Genomic DNA, 24,196 nt, shown 5'->3' on the forward strand with positions numbered 1-24,196 from the left:
ATGTTGTACATTTATTTTTTGGGCTTTACTAGCCCAAGACTACAGCCCTTTAGCAGGGAAGATCTGTGCCTCCAAACAGGCTTTCAGTAGCTCCAAACATGCCTAGAGTAGCTCCCCATCTTGTTTTCTGCTGATTCACTGCACTTGCTCTGTGCTGCTGTCAGTTACTGAGCTTAGGGACCAACTCACAATAAACTGTATATATACAATATAAACATTGAATTAGTAATTAATACAGATAATTACTGCTTGGCAGCTCAACAACAAGTGCAATTAGCATCAGAATGTAATAATCAGCCCTGTAGCGTCAATTTATATGATAGTTAAACCTCATTTTCTGCTTGATAATTTGTTGCGTCCCCTAAGCTTAACATCTCAACACCTGCTCAGAGCCCACTGAGCATATGAGTGTGGCAGACACTTTCCAAGATGGGGAGCCCCTGTGACAAGTTTGAAATCCTGGATCATTGCTGCTATAGAGATAATGAAAGTTTAGGCTTGTTCAGTCAGTACAATATATATACAATTTTTCTAATAAATGTCACAAAGTTTGAATGATATCTGATAACCAATCTCAAACAATTAGATGATTTCTTTTAAACACACCTTTTACACCTGCTACCTGCAGGGGTTGCTTGACCTGGTAAAAACTTTTATTTTGTTGTTCCCTATAGGTTGTAATAAAAAGTGTAATTAAATTAATGATATTAAAAGAGTAATTTGTAGTGTCAGAGTTGAAATTGGTTTCTGGTGACTATGTGTCACTTTTTCAGCTGTAGTGCAGAGGCAAATTGCTCAGGATGTGTCTTTCTGAAAGCAGGGCCCAAGGTAGCTGTATGAATAGTGTCTACTTTTGAAAAAAATAACATTTTCTAAATATTTATAATTTTCATATCACAGCAAAAACAAATAACAGCTAAAGAATGTAGTTGCCATTTAAAATCTTTTTCTTTTCATTTGCTCTCCACCAATATCCACCCTTGCATATTTTACCCCTATTTTATGTACATTTAGCTTGTGCTTTATTATGCGTTTCTGCACATTTTTTTTAGTAATGTTATTAATGCATTATAGAAAATACACAGTGAAAGATAATATACAGGTGCTTAGCAAATGGGTCTCTTTGAATGCTTTTCACAGTCTCTTAACTAAATCATTATTTTATAATGATTATGTTTCATATTCTCAAACTTATATATACTACACACAGTGCTGATCTTATGACCACCACATGCATCTATAGGGCGCCTCATGGGGCTGGCTTGGGATGATTACAAAAAGTTTTAACACATACACACTTGTTAACTTTTTTTGTCAGTTGGAGAGCATTTTGGTGAGATTAGTTGCCTGTAGTATCTGAGATTAACTGCTGGCAATTAATCTTCCTGTGGGCCATGGCCCTTAACCATCGTTCTGCTAATAGGGACACTGAAATCAAATGGTTTTTATGATTGCATGAAAATAATATGTAATGTTAGTGTTTTTATTGATGGGTGTTTGCTTGGGCCTTGGTTTAAGTTATATTACTACCAACCACAATACTGACTATGAAATAAAGCCCATTAAACACATTAATTTCATTAGTTTATATAGATAAGGGCTGTACAGCAACCTGCCCCAGAACTTCATCATTTTAATTGAAGCAGATTTGAAAACATAGCATAAATGTTAATTGTCCTATTATAGATAGCTCTGTTGAAGGTTATTTTACTGCCTTTGCCAGAGGTTTCACACTTCCAAGCTATATATAGTACTATGCATATTTAGATTCCCTATGCTAGATAGTTTTTGGCACTGTATCTCTTTCTACAGACTATGAACAAACATAGATCCTTTCACTGTTTTGCTTGGTCTTTCCCATGTATGGCCTCTTATATCTAACAACACATGTTTCCTTGGCAGCCATACAGTGCTTCACAGTAGATTTTTTTGTATTAGAATGAATAAACAGACAGAAGGGTTTTGGGAGGGTGTAAGGATGATTTTAGGAACATGACACAGGAGAATGGACCTTTAATGCAAGGCAGAATATTAAAGCATTGTCACCACAGAAGACTGAGGGAAAACCTGTAATAGAAATATAATTGTACACTGGTTAATATTTCTGTTCCAGGAATACAACTAGATGAAACAATTCATAACAACCAGCATTCAGACTGGCCACTTGCTGCATACACAACATATTCTAAAATTCTGTGTAAAAATGCTATCTACAATTGTTGGCATACAACGTTTTCTCATTAAAAGTAGTTTGAAGGTCTGTATTGCATGGCAATTTAGTAATCAATTGCACAGAAAAAATGGAATAAAAACCTGAAAGAAAATAACCTTCCTTTAAAAGAACCCAACACTTTAACTTAATACTGTTAACCTGACACTTGCTTTTTCAGTTTGCCAAGAGCGATCATTACTTCTCTCACGTCCATCATCTTCCATTTCATCTACTTGTACTTGGAATTTCTCATTTGGGCATTCTTCATAATAACTTCTTACATATCGCCCAACAAACCAGCCTTTATATTCCTCAGGTGACTTGCATTCCAGACCATTGTAGTTAACATTATAGTGATGTTTTAGCCAGTAGAATAAGTAATGAATGTTGTAATCACACCTCCATGGATTGTCTCTGAGCCATAGCTTTTTCAGAAAGTATAAGTCTTCCAGTACACCATAATGAATATAGAAAAGTGTGTTATTTGATAAGTCAAGTTCTTGTAGATTCATTAAGCCTGAAAAAGCAGCTGTGGGAAGAAAAAACACTGTAGGACACAAGTACAAATTTGCAGATATCCATGAGCATGCCTAAAATATCTGAAAGCATATATATATATATATATATATATATATATATATTTAATATATATATATATTTAATATAAACTGTCTCCAGGTAGGTGTGACTTTTGCATCTCTGATTAGCCAAAGTAGATATTAGCCCTGGAGATAAGTTGGGGATCAACCAATGTAAAACAGTCTATATTTATTTATTTATTAAAACAAAGCACAAAATTGTTGCAATTTTTTACACTCAATGAAACGTTTCTGCTATTTAGACTTGTTTTGCCCCCCACAAAAATAGAACTTATCTTGCTATACCTAGTGATTTTGATTAAGCTTTAAGGTTTGTGCATAGTAGGAGACCAAAATGATATCTAAAGTTTGTGCAGGACCAAGTCTAGATTAAGTATAAATGCCACCTTAAAACAAAATATTACAGGGTAGGAGAAGTAGCTTACTGTTGGTGTTTTTGGTACCTGTTCACAAAGATAATTAATATCCAGTTTTGGCAGTTTATGTACAGGTATAGGATCCTTTACTGGAAACCTGTTAATCAGAAAGCTTAGAATTATGGGAAGGTTATCTCCCATAGATTCCATTTTAACCAGATCATTCACATTTTTAAAAAATGATTTCTTTTTCTCTGTAATAATACTAACTAAGATATAATGAATGCTTTTTGTAGGAAAACTGTCCTATTGGTGATCCAAATTAAAGAAAGACCCCTTATCTGTAAAACCCCAAGTCCCGAGTATTTTGGATAACCAGTCCTATACCCATATTACAAGTTTATATAAAGTTGTGACTACAGATTCTCCACCAGTGTGAAACACTGAAACTGAAAATTAAAATTGTATCCACAGTTTTGATTAAAATGACATGTAGACTGACTTACCTGGATCTATTAATTCAATTCCATTGCTGTTCAAATTAAGTATTTCAAGGTTTGGAGTATCTACAAACTGTCTTGACTGCAGTTGTTTTATTTTATTGTTGGATAGATCAAGTTTTACAATGTCTGGAGCAATGTCAGTTGGCACACTGTGTAATTCTAAAAGAATAGAAATGATTTATAGTTGTAATTTTAGAAATAGCATTGTGTTTACACCCTAATTTACATTACATTTATAGCAATCAAGATAAAAGACAGGTCATATGCATATATGTACAATGTGCAAAGTAGGTCCACAGCAACCAGTCAACATGTAACATTTAGAGGTCAAATGCAATGAAAGCTTACGTAGTATTATAAAATGTTAGGCACAGGGTAAACCTTGTACCTGTAATAACATTCTGCAAGTATTTGGCCTGTAATTTCAGTGGGTCCCCTTTCCCTCTGTCCACTATGCTTAAACTACTGCTGTCACCCGTACCTCACTCTGCCATAGGAAGTATTCTATAACCCAGTGCTGTCCAACTGGTGGCCCGACCCCCCACCTGTCTGGCTGCTTTGATGGCTTACTCTTGTGTAAGCTTTAAATAGTATCAGTACTGTGATTAACTGGAACCTCAGTAACTGTAACCTCAGGCTCAGGCTGTAATCACCCCCATTGTTCCCCTGTTCACACCTCAGGAGCAGTAGAAACCCACAAATAATCCCTGCATACTACAAAAAGAACATATACTGAGGTGGTACTGCAATTAAAAAGTTTTTTAATATATAGTTATTGTGCAGACTGTAGGAGCAGTGCCAGCATTGTGTCACTGTAGGCTGCCTGCCTGCACACAGGCAGCATAGGGCAAGCAGAGTATGGCACACACAGGCAGGGTAGGGAAGGCAGAGTATGGCACACACAGGCAGAGTAGGGCAGGCAGAGTATCGCACACAAAGGCCAAGTTTGGCACAAACCAGCCAAGAATGGCACACACAGTGAAAGTATGGCACACGCAGGCAGGGTAGGGAAGGCAGAGTATGGCACACACAGGCAGGGTAGGAAAGGCAGAGTATGGCACACACAGGCAGGGTAGGGCAGGCAGAGTATGGCACACACAAGCCAAGTATGGCACAAACCAGCCAAGAATGGCACACACAGTGAAAGTATGGCACGCAGGCAGGGTAGGGCAGGCAGAGTATGGCACACACAGGCAGGGTAGGGAAGGCAGAGTATGGCACACACACAGGCAGGGTAGGGCAGGCAGAGTATGGCAGGTTTTTTCTGTACTACAACCATTAATACGGGTATGGTCATGTGATAACATGGTTGTGGTTTCAAGTGGGTGCGGTTTAAAAAAGGGGAGTGGTCAAAACTGGCTTCCATTATCGGCCCTCCACCACGTAGGTCGGAAAAATTCCGGCCCTCGGTACAACAGAAGTTGGACAGCACTGCTATAACCCATGTGACTTTTTGTTTGACATAGTCTTTCATTTCATTCAGAGCCATGTTGGTTACTACTTAGATCATACCGCAGAAATACTCACCCATGTTGTATTCATTCCTATGGGATTTTTAGAAGTGTGTTTATCAAATGGGAAATTGGGAATACGCTATAAAAATTCCATTGGAATGGATAGAAAGTGGGTGTTTTTGTGCTCTAATTTCACACTTTGCTAAATCTCCCCCTTAACTTCTCTATTGTATACACTAAAGAAAAAAAGAGCTTAAGATCAATTGCTTTTTTTTAGCATCCTTAAAAGTACCAAAGTATGTACATTTTCTAATGGAGCCACACTCAATACCAACATCTTACTATTCATAAACTTATAAATTATTTGGGGATAAGCCATTGCTTGTGAAGTAGCCAGTCCATTATTTTTTATTGTTGTCTTCTGGATTGCTGCTTTACAACACTTGTAGTTATGTGAACTGCCTGTTTTCTCTGAATTGTTTCCTCTCCATTCCAATTTACTAACTTATCCTGATATATGCCACATAGTCATGTGAAAGGTGGGTTTAATTCTGCTTGTTTTGTTCAGCTGAAAACCTAACCTATGCATTGAAGTGTTGATCTTAAAGCACTATAGTTCACTTTCTTGAAATCTAGAGTCTTTGTTAACCCACTGTATGTTCGATTTAAACATTAAATGAGATACTATTATGGCCACTATAACCCAGGGGTTCTAGTACTTGCACATACAAGACATACATTCTGGATTGCAAGAGATCACTATATCCAGTGAAGCATCATTTTTGGTTGAATCCTCAAAAAGGTGATACAAAACTTGTTTCCAGTAACAATTACTGCAGTCAGTGTCTGAAAAATTAAATTCCAGTGGAAAGGGCTACAGATTACGTCATAAAACAATAAACTATAGAGAGAGAAGCCATCTAGTGCTTATACTTCACCGCTAAGGTCCTGAATATACATACATACATTACACAACAAGTTAGCAGTGAAATATGCAAATATGTAATGGTTATAGTTAAGTACAAAAAAAAAAAACCAAATAAACATACTATACCAAACAACATAAGGGTGCATCCCAGTGCCACATGGTCCCCCCATACTCCGCCCTTCTCCCAGTGCCACATGGTCCCTATACTTATGGGGGACCATGTGGCACTGGGATGCACCCATTAACAATAGGCAAAAAATATGTTAAGCACAAACACTATTATTGAACTTAAGTTGAACAAGGGTCTGCACTGCATTGCATTTTAAAGGAGAAGGAAAAGCTAGTAAAGTAACATCTCAAGCTGCTGGCATACCTTCAGTTGTCTCAATAGTTCCCTTAAGTCTCCCCATATTTCAATAGTTCAGATGATCAGAAGCCAAAGAGGAAGAAAAAACGCTGAGCTGGGTAGAGAAGATTCCCATAATGCAACGCTCCTGCTCAGACACTGTGACTAGTTCCTTAGTAAGCACATGTGCACAAGCAGGAGCATGGCGTCTGGTTGCCATGGTGATGCCTTTATAAGAAGAGGCTGCAGCGGCGAGCTGGGGGCATAAGAAGAGGACGCCGGCAGGTGCTGAGGGGGGTGGTGGTGGTGATCGGGTGCGGAACACCTTCCGTTTTTTATTTCATGCTGCCCTGACACTTCTTACAAGCGGAGCGGGGCCCTTCCCTTTTGATTTGTTGTGTGGAGTGTGAGACGGCGTACGCAGCCTGCAGGTGCTGGGGGGGTGCGAAACACCTTCCCTTTTGATTTCCTGCTGTCCTGCAATTGGGGGCTGCTGGAGGATGTTGGGGATGCATGTGCAGTAGAGAGTAGTGAGGGAAAGGAAGTGGGCATCCCTATTAAAGATGGCGGCGCCGTTCACTGAAACGAGTATGTCGTTTTGTAGTAAGTGTATCTCTGTAAATCTTTCATTAGGCAAGCCAGATATATAACATTTTTATATAGCAATAGTAGGACTATTGAATAGTGTGCTTAATAGATTTTCACTTTCCTTGTCCTTTAAAGATGACTGGGTCATTCAAACCTTTACCTTATTTTATGCCAAAGTGATAGACGCTGGAACTTAAAGTCCCTGTTTGGTTTTAGCAAAACTCAATTAGCAGACATAGTTTTCCCTATAAGGAGGTGTAAACTAAAACTTTTAGAAATGAAAACAAATGTATAATAAGCAACTTTCCAGTATCCACTAATTTAAAATCCAGTCGTTTTATGAAGCTGGTAAGGTTCTTCTATTCACTGATCTTTGTGGGCAGGTAGGACACCTCAGATTTTTTCCATGTGTGTTAAAGAACCAAAGACAGAGGTGGCCTAAAATGTGCCGAAAAGCCCTTTCACTAAACAACAAAATCTTCTTATAACAGAAGGTAATCACATGCCTACTGTTACACACATAACATTCCCTTAAAACCAAAAATCATGGTAGGAGACATGTAAATGGGTCCTTTATGTTCCTGTAGCCAATTATGCATGTGACATCCACAAAATATCACTACACAAATGTTTGTCATCCTGTGGGTATACCTCTACATACCCTCCATATAGGCTCTATGGTCATGAATAATAAATTAGAATGGAAGTTAAAATAACTACAATGTCAGTAAAGTAACTGAACCACATACCTTTTCTTCTGCAGTCTAGTGTTGCTACCGGGTACAGGTATGTATGGCAAAGTGATGAGTCTACTATTGGTCTTGTTACTTTAGGACCTTCTATGTGTTGTGGTTCCATCGTACGATCTTGGCATATTAATTCAGGACTGACCGTTTTAAGTTTTAGGCCTTTCATTTCTATTGGTGTTTCACATTTGGCATAATTTCCCAAATTTCTGTTGCGTGGAATCTTCAGCAATGTAACAAGGGATTCCAGCTCACAGTTACAGTCCCAGGGGTTGTCATATAGCCGCAAATAACTTAGTAGGGGCAGGTGAATGAAAACTTCCTCTGATAGCACTTTTATCTTGTTGTGCTGTAGTAACAGAGTTGTAAGTCTCTTTAAACCATAAAATGCTAGATTCTCGATTTTTATTATTTCATTCTGCTGTAGATCCAGGCTTTTTACTTTTTGAAATTTAGAAAATGCATTGTTTTTAAGTATACGGATAAGATTTCTTGCCAGCAGTATGTGTATGAGGTCTTCTGGCCAGGCAGGGAGTACAGATGTCTGCCTCTTCTCTTGGCAGTCCAAGTACTTTTCATTAAGATATATGTATGTTTCACAGGGTAATCCTGGAGCATAGCGTTTAACTGTGCTAGAAGTCTTTTTAGTTCTGTTTGGTTTGCCATTTTCTCTGTTGCTTTTTGTCTTTCTACACTCAGATATTTTGCAAAAGCAAAGTAGCATTAAAAGGGTAACCACTCGCATCCTGACATCCAGCTGGCCCTGATTGCTCAGTTATGATTAAATACAAGTCTGTGCTTGGAATCCTTGCTCTGGAAGACAAGAGAATAGGAAAACTTAATTTATTATTAGAGAGCTGCATTAAAGTAAAAGATAACAGGAAACTGTCTTAACCATTGCCTATAGAAAACTATTACTGGAATACATAGACACTTTATTAATTAGTGTTAATAATTATAATAACAATGCTAACATTAAAGAAGTGGGAAGAAGCTGTTACATTTTAAATGCAGCATTTTTTTTACAAATGTACCCTGAAATAAATGTAGTATGTAATTTATAATAAACTGACCACAGAACCGTATGCTATAATCTTACAAGATGTGTCAAAATCATTGCCTTGAGGGAAAACAATACAAAAATCTAATGTTTGATTCTTAGTGATTTTATTTATATAGCAAAAAACATACATTTAAATGAAAAAACAGACTTTTTCTCAATGGGATTCTGTTATGGGAAAACATGTTTTTTTATTTTTAAATGCATCATTTAATAGCACTCCTCCAACAGAATCCTGCATTGATATCAGTTTTTCAAAAGAACAAACAGATTTGAAAAAAATAATTATTATATATAATGCAATAATTGAAATTTGACATGGGGTTAGACATATTCTTTGTTTCCCAGGTGCCCTCAGGCATGTGACGTGCTCTGATAATCTTCAGTCACTCTTTATTGCTGCACTGCCAATTGGAGTGATGAAACCCTCCCTCTCCCCCCTCCATCAGCAGCCAATCAGCAAAACAATAAGAAAGTAACAAGATAAGAGCTCCCTCACACCTGTATTGTTAAAAATGCCCCACCTAGTCTAACTCAACCAAGTCAGACAGAAGGCACAATGCACTGAGATGGCTGCCTATACACCAGTATTACAGCTAATACATTTATTGGTTCATAAATAAAATTTTAAATGGCAGAATGAATTATTTGTAATGTAAAAAGTGTAATTTAGTTATTAAAACAACACCATAAAAATCACAACAGGATCCCTTTAAAGGACATGTAAACCACACACACAAATATTTAATCAGAATGAATGAAGAGCCTCTCTGAAATCTTTAAATACCCTCCACACTGGTTGTCCAGAGGTTAATAGTAAGGCTGCAGCATCCCCTTAATCACTTAGATTTCCTTCTCCTCCCGTAACCCACTCAGCCCCCTCCCTTGGGAATTTGCTTTGATTTCTGGCTTGTGGGCATGCTCAGTTGATCTAAGCCCAGTTCTAAACATGCCCCCCAGTCTAGCAGCCAGAGAGATGGCATTGCTGGTTCCCATAGAAACTCAGCTCTAGCTGTCTGCTTCAATTTTTTTCTCCTGAGCTCAGCTTTACCATTACAGTACTCAAACAAAGCAGAACTTTTATCAAAGACAGTTCTGTCTGTGTGAGCCTGTATTCTTGATGAAATGTATGCTGAATAAGGGTCTGTGTGTGTGTGAATGCTGCTTGCAGATTTAAATGTAACTGATTATGAATCAGAGGAAAAAAGCTGCTATTTGCTTTAGGAAAATATGATGGTGCTAGCAAGCGGAGGGGATGTATGCAGTACAAATAATGCAATTTGGGTGAGGGAGACGTGCCCAACTGATATACATTGTAGGCAAATGTAGGCTTTACATGTCCTTTAACTAAAAAGTATTAAGGTAAGCAGTACATCATTAAGTCAAGGAATGGGATCTAATAACCAATAGCAGCCAATCTGAAGGTAGCAGTTACTGGTCACCTGTTTAAAAGTTAAACGTCCTGTTGATTGCTAGGGGTTAACCACACCCAGGCAAACTTTGTAGGGGACATGTTGAATGCACCATACAGTGTGCAAAGTGCAGAAAAGAGTTTGGTGTGCCAGTTTGTGAACAAATACATATTTACCTATTGAGATTTTTTCATAATTAAACATATTTTGTCTATTAACCCATAAACATATTGGAGGTAAGATGTAAAGTTCACAGCAATTATGTGCACAGCAAGTGGTTTGGTAATTCTGAGCAGAAAGACCTATTTGTTCAAAGTCAGTACTTTTTGTACTTTACTGTTCAGAATTTTTGCAGTACATAAACTACAGCCAATGCATTTAGTCTGGAGGAGCTATGTGTCAGCCATGAAAATTTGAATGCACTGTATGTGTGTTGTGGTTAGGGTTGCCATCTGGCTGGTATTCTTCTGGCCTGTCCAGTAAAAATTGATGCTTGATGTCAAATATTATTAATAGGAAAGAAAGATAAAAATGTAGTAAAGCAGGTATTTTTTTCTAGAAAAGGAGACAAACCATAGTTGGGGTCTCTGTTATTATAATCACCATGTATTTAGCTCCAACATATTCTGCAGCACTGTACAGTACAGATTACATGTAAAAACAACAACCGATGCAAGAGGTAAAGAGGACCCTTCCCTCTAGAAGCAATATAAATTTTGGTACCCTATGAATTTCTCTGTTTTACAGTTCCTATGGTTCCCAGGTGACAACTTGTTATCAACATATAATTCATCCAGTTCCAGCATCTGTTTTCCCTCAGGAACTGAAACTAAGAAGGCCTTTAATTTTAAACCGGACTGTAATGTCTGTAGTGCTTGCTTTGGTTAGATTTATATTAATATTATATATATATTAATAATATATATTATATTAATAATTAAGAGTTTTCTCAGTTAACACATAGTCTTAGTCTTTGTTTTACTTTTATCAGTATAGGCATGTTTTTGGTGGGATTCTGTACAAGGGAGTACTCTCTATCTTTATAAGTAACTGTAACAGTGCTGGGCCAAAACATGAATACGCCCTTTTTGCCCTGCCCCCCTATGCATCACCCCTCTTTCCCTCTCTTCCCCCTGTGCAATAAATATGCCACAAGTTTTGCTGCACTGTTCATTGTATTTTGTGTGTAACAACAGGATTTTATTATAGTTCACTGCAATTTCATTCAGTATCAGAGTGTGTGCCAAATGTCAAAAGCATTATTGTACTGAATGACAACCAAGTTTTAAAATCAATGGTAAAAAAACCCCACTACATGCATAAATAGATGAAAAACATGAATTCCGAGTGAGAGAAATCACTACAAACTAAAATCCTGATGGCTACCATATGCACTTGTAAACACTGATCAACCTGGAATTAAAATGGGAAGCACTCCCCATGAAGGGGTCATTTACGACCAAAAGGGTAGTGCATTTTCAGATGCAATTCATCATATGTTTTACCCAAAACAGTTCCAGTGATTGTGGCACAAACTGTGAGTGCACAGTTGCGCCCACCTCTGTGTTCCCCTAATGCATCAAAGCGGGTGCATGGATCAGTCAAGTGCAAGTTGCATCTAGCATCTTCAGAGTAAAGGTTGTGCCACTTGGGCAGCGTGTATTAAAGGAAAACTATACCCCCAACCCCCCCCCCCCCCAAACAATCTCAGTCTCTATAAAAATATATTGCATATACAAGCTCATAAGTAAAACCCTGCTTCAGCTAAATAAACTATTTATTTTAGTAGTATGTGCTATTGGGTAATCCTAAATAGAAAATTGCCATTTTATAAATTTAAGGCTGCCCCTTGGGATCATAGGATTCACAGTGCAGGCAAATAAGCCAAAGGCACACATACATGCTAGGCCACATCAGCCAATGAATAGACAGAGTTCTGCCTTTTGCTCCCACACTACTGCCTGTTACAGATAGAGCTGCATTATTTCTGGTCATGTGATCTCTGAGGGAGCCCACAGCCCATCACTAAAAGGTGGCTCAAGGGAAAGGATGTAAAAGGGCAATATTTACTAATATATATATTCCAGTTTGGCGAGATTCTTTAATAGGTTTGCAAGGGCAAACAAGGTTTTGAGCTGTATTAAAAGGGGTATAGATTCACGGGAGGAGGGGGTTATTCTCCCCCTTTACAGAGCGCTGGTAAGGCCCCATCTAGAATATGCTGTTCAGTTCTGGTTTCCAGTGCTCAAACGGGACATGATTGAGTTAGAGAGGGTCCAGAGAAGGGCAACTAAGCTGGTAAAGGGTATGGGAAGTCTCAGTTATGAAGAAAGACTGGCCAAGTTGGGTCTGTTTACACTGGAGAAGAGGTGCTTAAGAGGTGACATGATAACTATGTATAAATATATAAGGGGATCATATAATTACCTTTCTAATGTTTTATTTACCAGTAGGTCCTTCCAACGGACATGAGGGCACCCACTCCGTTTAGAAGAAGGGAGGTTCCGTTTAAATATTCGGAAAAAATACTCAGTCGTGTTGGCTGATACATTATATAACTTTAAGAAGGGGCTGGATGGATTCTTAGCAAGTGAGGGAATACAGGGTTATGGGAGCTAGCTCTTAGTACAAGTTGATCCAGGGACTGGTCCGATTGCCATCTTGGAGTCAGGAAGGAATTTTTTCCCCTCTGCGGCAAATTAGAGAGGCTTCAGATGGGGTTTTTTGCCTTCCTCTGGATCAACTAGTAGTTAGGCAGGTTATATATAGGCATTATGGTTGAACGTGATGTACGTATGTCTTTTTTCAACCCAACTTACTATGTTACTATGTAACATAATATAAACTATCTGTTGGTTAAGTAGTCTTTCTGGAGGTATACAGTGGTGTGAAAAACTATTTGCCCCCTTCCTGATTTCTTATTCTTTTGCATGTTTGTCACACAAAATGTTTCTGATCATCAAACACATTTAACTATTAGTCAAAGATAACACAAGTAAACACAAAATGCAGTTTTTAAATGAGGGTTTTTATTATTTAGGGAGAAAAAAAATCCAAACCTACATGGCCCTGTGTGAAAAAGTAATTGCCCCCTGAACCTAATAACTGGTTGGGCCACCCTTAGCAGCAATAACTGCAATCAAGCGTTTGCGATAACTTGCAACGAGTCTTTTACAGCGCTCTGGAGGAATTTTGGCCCACTCATCTTTGCAGAATTGTTGTAATTCAGCTTTATTTGAGGGTTTTCTAGCATTACCCGCCTTTTTAAGGTCATGCCACAACATCTCAATAGGATTCAGGTCAGGACTTTGACTAGGCCACTCCAAAGTCTTCATTTTGTTTTTCTTCAGCCATTCAGAGGTGGATTTGCTGGTGTGTTTTGGGTCATTGTCCTGCTGCAGCACCCAAGATCACTTCAGCTTGAGTTGACGAACAGATGGCCGGACATTCTCCTTCAGGATTTTTTGGTAGACAGTAGAATTCATGGTTCCATCTATCACAGCAAGCCTTCCAGGTCCTGAAGCAGCAAAACAACCCCAGACCATCACACTACCACCACCATATTTTACTGTTGGTATGATGTTCTTTTTCTGAAATGCTGTGTTACTTTTACGCCAGATGTAACGGGACACGCACCTTCCAAAAAGTTCAACTTTTGTCTCGTCGGTCCACAAGGTATTTTCCCCAAAGTCTTGGCAATCATTGAGATGTTTTTTAGCAAAATTGAGATGAGCCTTAATGTTCTTTTTGCTTAAAAGTGGTTTGCGCCTTGGAAATCTGCCATGCAGGCCGTTTTTGCCCAGTCTCTTTCTTATGGTGGAGTCGTGAACACTGACCTTAATTGAGGCAAGTGAGGCCTGCAGTTCTTTAGATGTTGCCCTGGGGTCTTTTGTGGCCTCTCGGATGAGTTGTCTCTGCGCTCTTGGGGTAATTTTGGTCGGCCGGCCACTCCTGGGAAGGTTCACCACTGTTCCATGTTTTTGCCATTTGTGGATAATGGCTCTCACTGTGGTTCGCTGGAGTCCTAAAGCTTTAGAAATGGCTTTATAACCTTTACCAGACTGATAGATCTCAATTACTTTTGTTCTCATTTGTTCCTGAATTTCTTTGGATCTTGGCATGATGTCTAGCTTTTGAGGTGCTTTTGGTCTACTTCTCTGTGTCAGGTAGCTCCTATTTAAGTGATTTCTTGATTGAAACAGGTGTGGCAGTAATCAGGCCTGGGGGTGACTACACAAATTGAACTCAGGTGTGATAAACCACAGTTAAGTTATTTTTTAACAAGGGGGGCAATCACTTTTTCACACAGGGCCATGTAGATTTGGAGTTTTTTTTCTCCCTTAATAACGTAAACCTTCATTTAAAAACTGCATTTTGTGTTCAATTATGTTATCTTTGACTAATAGTTAACGGTTTTTGATGAGCAGAAACATTTAAGTGTGACAAACATGCAAAAGAATAAGAAATCAAATAGTTTTTCACACCACTGTAGTTTTCCTTTGAAAACAGTGTCTGCATCCGATTCGCTGTGCAGAAGTCTGTTGCGCCTAATGCCACAATCTGCCTAATCGCCTAATCTGATATCAGTTGTAGGAAAGCTTACTATACACTATAACTATAAGTTTGTGCCAACATTGTTTTATGCGTAACAGATCTTGCCAGACTAATTTAACTAAAAAACTAAAAACCTTGATGGCAGTTGATGTCATTTACTTGGACTTTGCTAAAGCTTTTGATACAGTACCTCACAGAAGGTTAATGATCAAATTGAGGAATATTGGCCTAGAACATAATATTTGTAATTGGATAGAGAATTGGCTGAAAGATAGATTACAAAGAGTGGTGGGTAAATGGAACATTTTCTAATTGGACCAGTGTGGTTAGTGGAGTACCGCAGGGGTCAGTCCTTGGTCCTTTGCTTTTTAACTTGTTTATTAATGACCTGGAGGTGGGCATAAAGAGTACTGTTTCTATTTTTGCTGATGACACTAAATTGTGCAAAACTATAAGTTCCATGCAGGATGCTGCTGCCTTGCAGAGCGATTTGACAAAATTGGAAAACTGGGCAGCAAACTGGAACACGAGGTTCAATTTTGACAAGTGCAAAGTTATGCACTTTGGTAGAAATAATATATACGCAAACTATCTACTGAATGGTAGTTTGTTGGGGGTATCCTTAATGGAGAAGGATCTAGCATTCTGTGGCTACTAAAGCAAATAAAGTGTTGTCTTGTATAAAAAAGGGCATTGACTCAAGGGATGAAAACATAATTTTGCCTCTTTATAGGTCCCTGGTAAGGCCTCACCTTGAGTATGCAGTGCAGTTTTGGGCTCCAGTCCTTAAGAAGGATATTAATGAGTTGGAGAGAGTGCAGAGACGTGCAACTAAACTGGTAAAGGGGATGGAAGATTTAAACTATGAGGTTAGACTGTCGAGGTTGGGGTTGTTTTCTCTGGAAAAGAGGCGCTTGCGAGGGGACACAATTACTCTGTACAAGTACATTAGAGGGGATTATAGGCAGATAGGGGATGTTCTTTTTTCCCATAAAAACGATCAACGCACCAGAGGTCACCCCTTTAAATTAGAGGAACGGAGCTTCCATTTGAAGCAGCGTAGGTGGTTTTTCACGGTGAGGGCAGTGAGGTTGTGGAATGCCCTTCCTAGAGCTGTTGTGATGGCAGATTCTGTTAATGCCTTTAAGAGGGGCCTGGATAAGTTTTTGAACAAGCAGAATATCCAAGGCTATTGTGATACTAATATCTACAGTTAGTATTAGTGGTTGTATATATAGTTTATGTATGTGAGTGTATAGATTGGTAAGTATAGGTTGTGTGTGCTGGGTTTACTTGGATGGGTTGAACTTGATATACTCTGGTCTTTTTTCAACCCTATGTAACTATGTAACTCGCTGTAGGAACACTGGAGCTACCATCAGGGTGTCAGTGGCTCCAGGGTTTCCCAGTGTCAGTTGGTGCACTTGCATACCAGTCATGAGAAAAGTCAGTAAGGATGCAATTTTCACCCATTTGGAAGTGCAGGAGCAGGTTTGGCCTCTAGTACTTTACTGATTTGGGTTAATATGGACTATGCATTGCATCCACAGCTGTGAGGACATTTGTAAATGAAAATAACTGAGTTATAATCTAGTTTTTTAAAACATTTGATTGCTAGACTGATAATCAGCCATGAGTTGCCAAATTACATTAATATCTAATAGATATCCCAAAAATTTGTTTATGTATGACAAGATTTTTATTTAAAGGCATACAGTACTTATTTTCATAATGATTCATGTGTTTTTTTTTTCCTAGGTGAATGTAAAAATCTTCAAGATTTGAATCTTTCAGAGTGCATACATTTGAATGTAAGTATTGGTATTTCGGTATGCTTAAAGGAGAAGGAAAGTTAAAAACTACATAAACTTTATCAGAAAAGTCTATGTAAATACAGCCATAAGCACTCACAGAAACGCTGCTTTAAAGGAGAAGTAAAGTCATTTTGGCATTTACTGCCAATAGATTCGCCACATTATTGCCACCTAAAACACTATATTTATTCTACAGAAAGCTTTATCATACCTGAGTTAAGAGCCATAGAAGCTTTCTATGTTTGTTTAAGATTGCAGCTGCCATATTTGCTTGGTCTTCATAGCTTCCTGCTTGCAGCTCTAGTCGTTATAGCTCAGATCACACATTCCTAAGAATGGGGGGAGTGAGTTTTCTGAATTCTTATGGGAGGGGGGAGCAGAATGGGGGAGAGAGGAGAGAACATAAATGCAAACTCTGGCCTCCAGAATGAAGAATTTTTCTGAGAAAGGAAGTCAGATACCCTAAGAACATGTTTACAAAAAAGAAGACAAGAAATCCTGTGTTTCTTTTGATAGAGGACTCAGTGCAGCTTTTCTGTGACTGCTTATGGCTGTATTTGCATAGACCTTTCTGATATCGCTTACTTAGTTTTTACCTTGCGTTCTCCTTTAAGGCTAATGCCAGATGGGATGGATTCTTGGCCTGTAGATAAACACAGAAAGAGAGGTAATCAGTCCCTACACTGACATCAGTCTCTTCCTGTATCTGCACCCAGAGCGATTGTGTCTAGATCCTAGATAAAGGAACATGGAGCTAATTTCAATGGTGAAATGCATACTTTCAGTGCCAAAATCCGCGCCGTGTACCTGCACCCAGGCTCATGCAATGGCTTTGGGTGCAGGCACAGGGAGGGGCTGATGCCAGTGTAATAGCAGATTTCCAGCCTGTATTTATCTGCAGGCCAAGAATCAGCCCTATTAGCCAAAGGGGTAAGATGCAGCAACTGCAGGGGTTTTACAGACAATGTGCCAAAATCGTGTGAAAACGTTACCCGCTTGAAATTTTGCATTATTACTCTTAGGAAAGCAGCCCGCTGCAACTTTGCCATATGCAGCAGTGCTGTCCAACTGGTGGCCCTCAGGCCACATTCGACCCCTGGCCCCTCCCTGTGTAACCCACCCACCTGTCTGGCTGCTGTGACTGCTTACCCTTGTGTATGCTTTAAATTTTGTCAGTACTGAGATTAACTGGCCCCCTGCGTTGTTCACACCTCAGATTCAGGCTGTGATCCCCTGTATTGTTCACACTTTAAGCCCCTGTATTGTTCATACCTTTTAGCCCCTGCATTGTTCACCCCCCCTGCATTGTTCAGGCTCAGACTGTAAGCGCCCACATTGTTCACACCTCAGACAGACTGTAGGAGCATTGCCGGCATTGTGTCAATGTATGTACTACCTGCCCTATGCTGCCCATGTGTGCCATACTCTGCCTGTCCTATGCTGCCTGTGGGAAATGAACCTAGCAGTGTTCTTGGAGTTTGTTAGCATTTGGAAATAGTCATATTTTCCCTAATGGTGTGTAATTATGTGATGGGGTTGCTGTGCTATCCACAGGGGAGGCATATGGATTTAAGGGTTTGTCTTAATATGGCATAATAAACTTCTTTCACATATGAATGAAGGGTGATATCTCTGCAGTGAGCACCAACCATTTGGGCATTTGTTGCGCTACCACCATTAATGTGGGCATGGTCTTAAAAGCTCTTGTGATAACATGGATGTGGTTTGAAGTGGGTACATTTTAAAAAAGGGAGTGGTCAAAACTGGCTTTCATTATCAGCCCTCCACCATGTAGGCCAGAAAAATTCTGGCCCTTGTACCACCTAAGTTTGACAGCACTGATATACAGTATAGTTAGTTAAAGAAACAGTAACACCAAAAAATGAAAGAGCTTTAAAGTAATAAAAATATAATGCACTGTTGCCCTGCACTGGTAAAACTGGTGTGTTTGCTACAGTAACACTACTATAATTTATATAATAAGCTGCTGTGTAGCCCCGGGGGCAGCCATTCAAGCTGGAAAAAAGGAGAAAAGGCACAGGTTACATAGCAGATAACAGATAAGTTCTGTAGAATACAATAGTGTTTTATCTGTTATCTGCTATGTGCCTGTGCCTTTTCTCCTTTGAATGGCTGCCTCCATGGCTACATAGCAGCTTATTTATATAAATTATAGTAGACTTTCTGAAGTAAACACCCAACTTTTACCAGTGCAGGGCAGCAGCACATTATATTTTAGTTACTTTTATACACTTTCATTTTTTGGTGTTACTGTTCCTTTAAACTGACTGCATATATTTAATGTGTACTATACTTGTGGTATGTAAAGGATCATATACAAGGCCACAGATGCAATTGCTGAAGCACTATTATTATTATTTATATAGCGCCATCAATTTACGCAGCGCTTTACAGAATAGAGGGGTACAAAAGACAGAACAGTTAACTTGTACATATAAACAATTCGCAAAAATAGTTTGCAGTTACAATGGATGAGGATTGGAGACACTAGGGGGAGGGCCCTACTTGCAAGAGCTTACATTCTAACATGGAGCCAAAAATGTTGCCCTTTAGTGTTACTTTTTTAAGCACTTGCTGCACTCTGCATCTTGCATAGGGCAGGCGGTAAGATCAGGTCTCCAAAGCACCCTAAGCACACCGGCACTCTGAATGACATGCAAGTTTAGGGGTGGAAATGTGGTGATGTCTAAGCCACAGTGTCCCTCACAAATATAGTGATACTAAATGCAGTGCTGCATTTATGGTCAAAACACATGACAAAAACATGCCAGTTTTTTTCCCTTTGAACAACCCTGCTGTGTTCTTTGTAAATGAGGCCCATAATACGTAATTTCGTCTAAAAACCAAATGAAAACTGCTGTAGCAAACAAAGTTGTATCCTGTTGCAATTTTGTCTGATGCAAAATTGTGTTTATTGATCCAAGAAAAACTGCCAGTGTAGGCCAGCCCTAAGCGTGTTACTTTTTCCATAGCAATTTATTCAAATAAAATAAATAAATAATATGTATTCTATGTGGGATTGCCAGATGTTATGTTAAACTTGGATCTGCTCTCAGAGAAAACGTTCCTTAGTTATGTGATCTACATATGGATTCACTTATTCATTTCAGCAGGATGGAGTTGACCTAGGTTGCAGCATAAAAAGCTCTTGTTGCAGAACAAAAGATATTCCTGTTCGTTTTGTAACATGCAAATAACGTATTGTACATTTTAATCATATTATACAATCACAAACATTTGCCTGCATTTTATTTTCATTTGTATTGACCTCTATTGGTACATCCAGGTATCAGTTATGAACAGCAGTAAAGTTTGATTTGGCACTACTGTAATCTTTTACACCTAATTGTAGACTTTGTACCCAGCATACTGTAGGCAAGGGAAGCTGTGCTGAGTGGTTTATAAATAGCAAAATACAATACTACAGTCCTAGTATGTCTCTCCTACTAGGCTACAGATCACAGATATGCTGGTTCAGTTAACAGTGTAGATGGTCTCTACATGGTTATAAGATGTACGAGTGCATATTCACCCCTGTACATAAATCCTATTAAAGCATTGGTTACAGCCATTAACTATGAAAAGTGAGCAATGTTTTCTTTCTTTTGTTGTGTAACATTTGTGTCAAAATGTCATTTAACGGGTTAGCACTAGTATAATCATATCTTGGCATTCTTTCATTAGTGGAATGTAAGTCTGTAAGATCTATTCATGGATTTTGCAGATGTTCTTCCACAAATGACTCATGCCCACAGTCCTGCACACCTAAACCTCTTACAGGGCCTGCAACTTCAGTTACATAGATTAACTGTCATTGTGTGCTATGCTACCACGTACCTTTTATATTAATACCCACAGTAAGGCTGAACTATGGCCCATGGTGAATAAAGCATAATCATATGCTTCTTATAACTGGGAATAATACAACAGGCTAATTCATTAAGCCCTTATAAAAAATAACACTTCTGACCTATGGAAAACATGCCATCAGGATATTTTTACAACAGTCTTAGCTCCCAAAATATCTCATTCTTAAACCATGAACCTATAACAATAGTTTTTATCTGAGCCTGTTATGGGTGCCCAGATTTTAAGTGATACTATCAGATCAAGATCATACACTGCTACAGCATTATATAGATTCTATTAGAGTTTCCATCTGGGAAATTATTTATGAGAAAATACGTATTCATATATTTAAGCAAACTAATTTCAAATGTAGAAATCTGCATATTAAAAAAAGAAACAGATCATTAAATAAACAGAGCATCCATATTAAAAATGTCCTGCCAGGCTATATGTGTATGTGTGTGTGTGTGTGTGTACTTATATGTGTATGTGTGTGTGTGCGTGTACATATAATTTCATTCGTAGAAATTGCACTTACACACACACACACTGTAGGGTTTCAGGCCCCACTTTGTATAGCATCAGGTCATCAGTACAGTAGGATTTAGATTACAACAGTTCTATCTGCATTGTTGGAAAACCTCAAGCAAGGCCCTATACGTAGCTATAGGAAAAACTTTTTTTTATGCAAAACAGAACTGAATCTGCCAGTAATATATTATTTAGTAGTGTTGATTGATATATATAATCAACAAATGTATATGGAATATTTTTAATCTGTTCATTATACAGGTATTAGATCTAATATCTGGAATGCATAGCACCTTGGACATTCTTGTATAAAATTATTTAAATATTTTATATACTCAAAATTATTGTTTTGCCACCATTTATGCTTTAAGTAGAAGGCACAGTTTAATTAGTACAGAGAAAAAAGAAACCAGGCAAAATAAGATTTGTTTAGAATTTTATGTAAAAAAGGCACTCTATTTTTTGGAGCTTTCTAGATAATAGGTTTCTTAACAATTGATCGATTTTCTTGTACTGACCTTTTAAATTCAGTCAGTCTGGAGTCAGTGTGGGGAAGGTATTTCTAGTTATTACAAGTACTCAGTTATCAGATGATCTGATAAGTAAGGCATGTAAAATGCAGGTCTTTTGTGACCATAACTACACTTTTTTTCAGTGACTCAATCTGTTGTTACTGTCTGTACATGTGTAAGCAAGAGTTTACTTCCTTCTTTTTAATCTGATACAATCAAGAGAGACCAAAGGAGGTTTTTGAAAATGGAAATCTCCCTTGGATTGTCTCCAACCATTGGGTCTGCCCTTATTGGTTTCTTTTGAGTTGTTTGACTTCAATGTGTGGTTTTCTGTGTGATGAGCTGGTAATCTCCTCAGTCATTGCTTGACATGGGAGAAAAAGGCACTCAAATGTGTATCTACTTCTTGGAATTGCAGTTAATTACTTTAGCTGTAACTTGCAGGCCCCCTAGCCATAAAGGTATGTTTTGTGTGCAAGCATGTGTGTTTATGTCTGCATATAAGTTCAAAGCCTTCCCTAAAGGCAACATAAATCTAGCCTTCGATTCAAGTAATGACAGGATGCCAGTTCTGTGCTGCTGAATTGCTGTTTGCACCATCATTGATCCAGATGGCGTGCAGAGGAAAGTAGCACTTGGTTGTACAGGCTATGGGTTTTAGCAGATGTTTCTAAAATATATCTGTATTGATAATGGAAATACTGTAACTAGCTCAGAGATGGCTTATCTGTGTCCCAGTTGCTATCCAAATTTGGCTCCCAGCATTCCCATTATTCTCTCTGAGGGAATGCTGAGGATTGTAAGTGAGCATTATCTGGAGGGCCCATAAATTTGACTTGAAATGATTGACCACAGTCTTCTATATTAGTTTTTATATTGTGGAATTATTCTTTTATATGGACCTTAATCCAATATTTTGTGGTTGGCCTTTCTTCTTTGTGCAGTGATTGTAGCAGTGTTCTGCGTCCATTCACACTGACAGTAATGTGTTCTGTAATGTACTGCATTGTTACTATCTAGTAGTTTTAACATGCTCATGTGTACCAGAAGAAAATATATAGGAAAAAAAAGCATACAATCCTTGTCTTATTCACCTTGTTTACTCCTTGCCTTATTCAGGATGAATCAATAAGAATTATTTGTGAAGGATGCCCTGCACTGCTGTATCTTAACATATCACACACTGATGTAACCAATGCTACCCTACGAATTGTGTCAAGGTAAATTATTTTTCACTTTTTTTTGTTTTGTGATGTTATCAAAGAATAGCTTCCTGGATTTAGTTTAAACTGAAACAATTTCAAAATGAACAGTGTACATATTAGAACATTTACATCAGTTTGCCAAAGGTAGCATGACTGTCTCTGGTGGTGATAGTGAAAATAAGCAAGAAAAATCAGAGAATGTGCACTAATCTACATCACATTCTGTTTTCTTTTGTTATCAAAAGACTCCGATTAATTGTAACAAAACAATACTGAGAGGATAGTGTCATATGGAGACAGATAAATATTCCTTTACAAATGAAGTTTAAAGTTTACTTTAGATACACTATGAAATAAGACTGTTTAATTGTACTGAACACTGTTAACAAAAATAGAGCTGTAAGTTGGGCTACAGTATATAGAGTCTTAGAGAAGAAGTAGATATGAGGTGTGTCTAGTAGCTGAATGCACATAGAATTTAATTTTAAATGAGTGAGCTCTTTGTAATGTGGCTCTGGAATATACGAGAGAGGTGTGTTGGCTTGGCAGTGTGGGAACACACATTGCATTTTGGCTTGAATATGTACTGGCTCCCCTGGCACAAAAGGAGCTAGTATGAGTTTTTTTGTTTACCATGTGTTCTAGCTGTACTCATGCAGAATATTCTGCTTTTTTTAAATCACAGATTTTAACTGTAAATGTAAAGTAAATATATTCATGTATCCGTGTTTCTTTTTGTCATTGTGCAAAAAATATCTCTTATAATGCATTTCCATAACTTTATATAAAATCAAGCCTGCAAAATGTTATTTTTATTCTATGCAACGACCGAGCAAGTTATTATTCAAGAGCAAGGAAAATGGGTTTCTTTTTCAGTTATTAAAAACCATGCTTAATTGTGAACTGCTAAGTAAACATTTAGTACTGTGCATCTGAAAGCTACACATGCTAGCCTAACAGAATATTATGAATGCCCTGCAGTTGCTTTTTTTTTTTACATTGCAGTTGTACAGCTAACTAATTTTGTTTCTTTTTTTCTCCAGATGCCTTCTAAACCTGCAGTTTTTAAGCTTGGCTTACTGCCGCAAATTTACAGACAAAGGCTTACAGTACCTGGGTTCAGGAAAAGGATGCCCCAAGCTCATCTATTTAGATCTGTCTGGTTGCACTCAGGTTGGTCCTTGCTATTCTTTGTCATTCAGAATAAAGAAAAACCTTGGAATGAGCAACTATGTCTTTCTCTCATAGCGAATCCAAGTAGTACTGGTCCTTCAGGAAACTTCAGCGGTTTTAAATTACAAGGCTGCAGCTGCTTACAGTCTCCTTAGGCACAGCACTATGGTCATTGGCTCCCCTCCAGAGCAGTGTCATAGTTATAAACAGCTCGTACTTATTGGATAATGAAAAAAAGACTTCAGCTTTGTAGAACTTTATTTGACTTTGGTTTCGAAGAATACAATCAAATACATTTGTTTAAATACTAAGTATTTAAGAGTATTGCATAAT

General features: G+C 38.2%; 2 protein-coding genes across 4 annotated transcripts in view; one reads left to right on the forward strand and one right to left on the reverse strand.

The window, feature by feature from the left end:
• Positions 1–24,196, forward strand: part of fbxl13 (F-box and leucine-rich repeat protein 13) — a 115,261-nt gene that overhangs the window by 35,915 nt on the left and 55,150 nt on the right. For both annotated transcript variants that reach the window (XM_002933102.5, XM_031899022.1), the window contains exons 10-12: positions 16,517–16,569; positions 22,605–22,705; positions 23,734–23,863. In XM_002933102.5, coding sequence (XP_002933148.2) covers positions 16,517–16,569; positions 22,605–22,705; positions 23,734–23,863 — 284 coding nt within the window. The remainder of the gene's footprint in view (positions 1–16,516; positions 16,570–22,604; positions 22,706–23,733; positions 23,864–24,196) is intronic.
• Positions 1,997–24,034, reverse strand: lrrc17 (leucine rich repeat containing 17). 2 transcript variants are annotated; one of them, XM_004913023.4, is made up of 4 exons: positions 23,804–24,030; positions 7,736–8,545; positions 3,674–3,829; positions 1,997–2,741 (listed from the first exon to the last, which is right to left on the reverse strand). In XM_004913023.4, the coding sequence occupies exons 2-4, from the start codon at positions 8,475–8,477 to the stop codon at positions 2,353–2,355; spliced, it is 1,287 nt and encodes a 428-aa protein (XP_004913080.1). In that variant the 5' UTR covers positions 8,478–8,545; positions 23,804–24,030; the 3' UTR covers positions 1,997–2,352. The 2 variants fall into 2 exon arrangements, with proteins under 2 accessions (XP_004913080.1, XP_031754883.1); XM_031899023.1 differs by lacking the exon at positions 1,997–2,741 and adding an exon at positions 2,904–3,324 and having other exon boundaries at positions 23,804–24,034.

The sequence above is a fragment of the Xenopus tropicalis genome, chromosome 3 (assembly GCF_000004195.4).
Source record: "Xenopus tropicalis strain Nigerian chromosome 3, UCB_Xtro_10.0, whole genome shotgun sequence".
In the NCBI taxonomy this organism is placed as follows: domain Eukaryota; kingdom Metazoa; phylum Chordata; class Amphibia; order Anura; family Pipidae; genus Xenopus; species Xenopus tropicalis.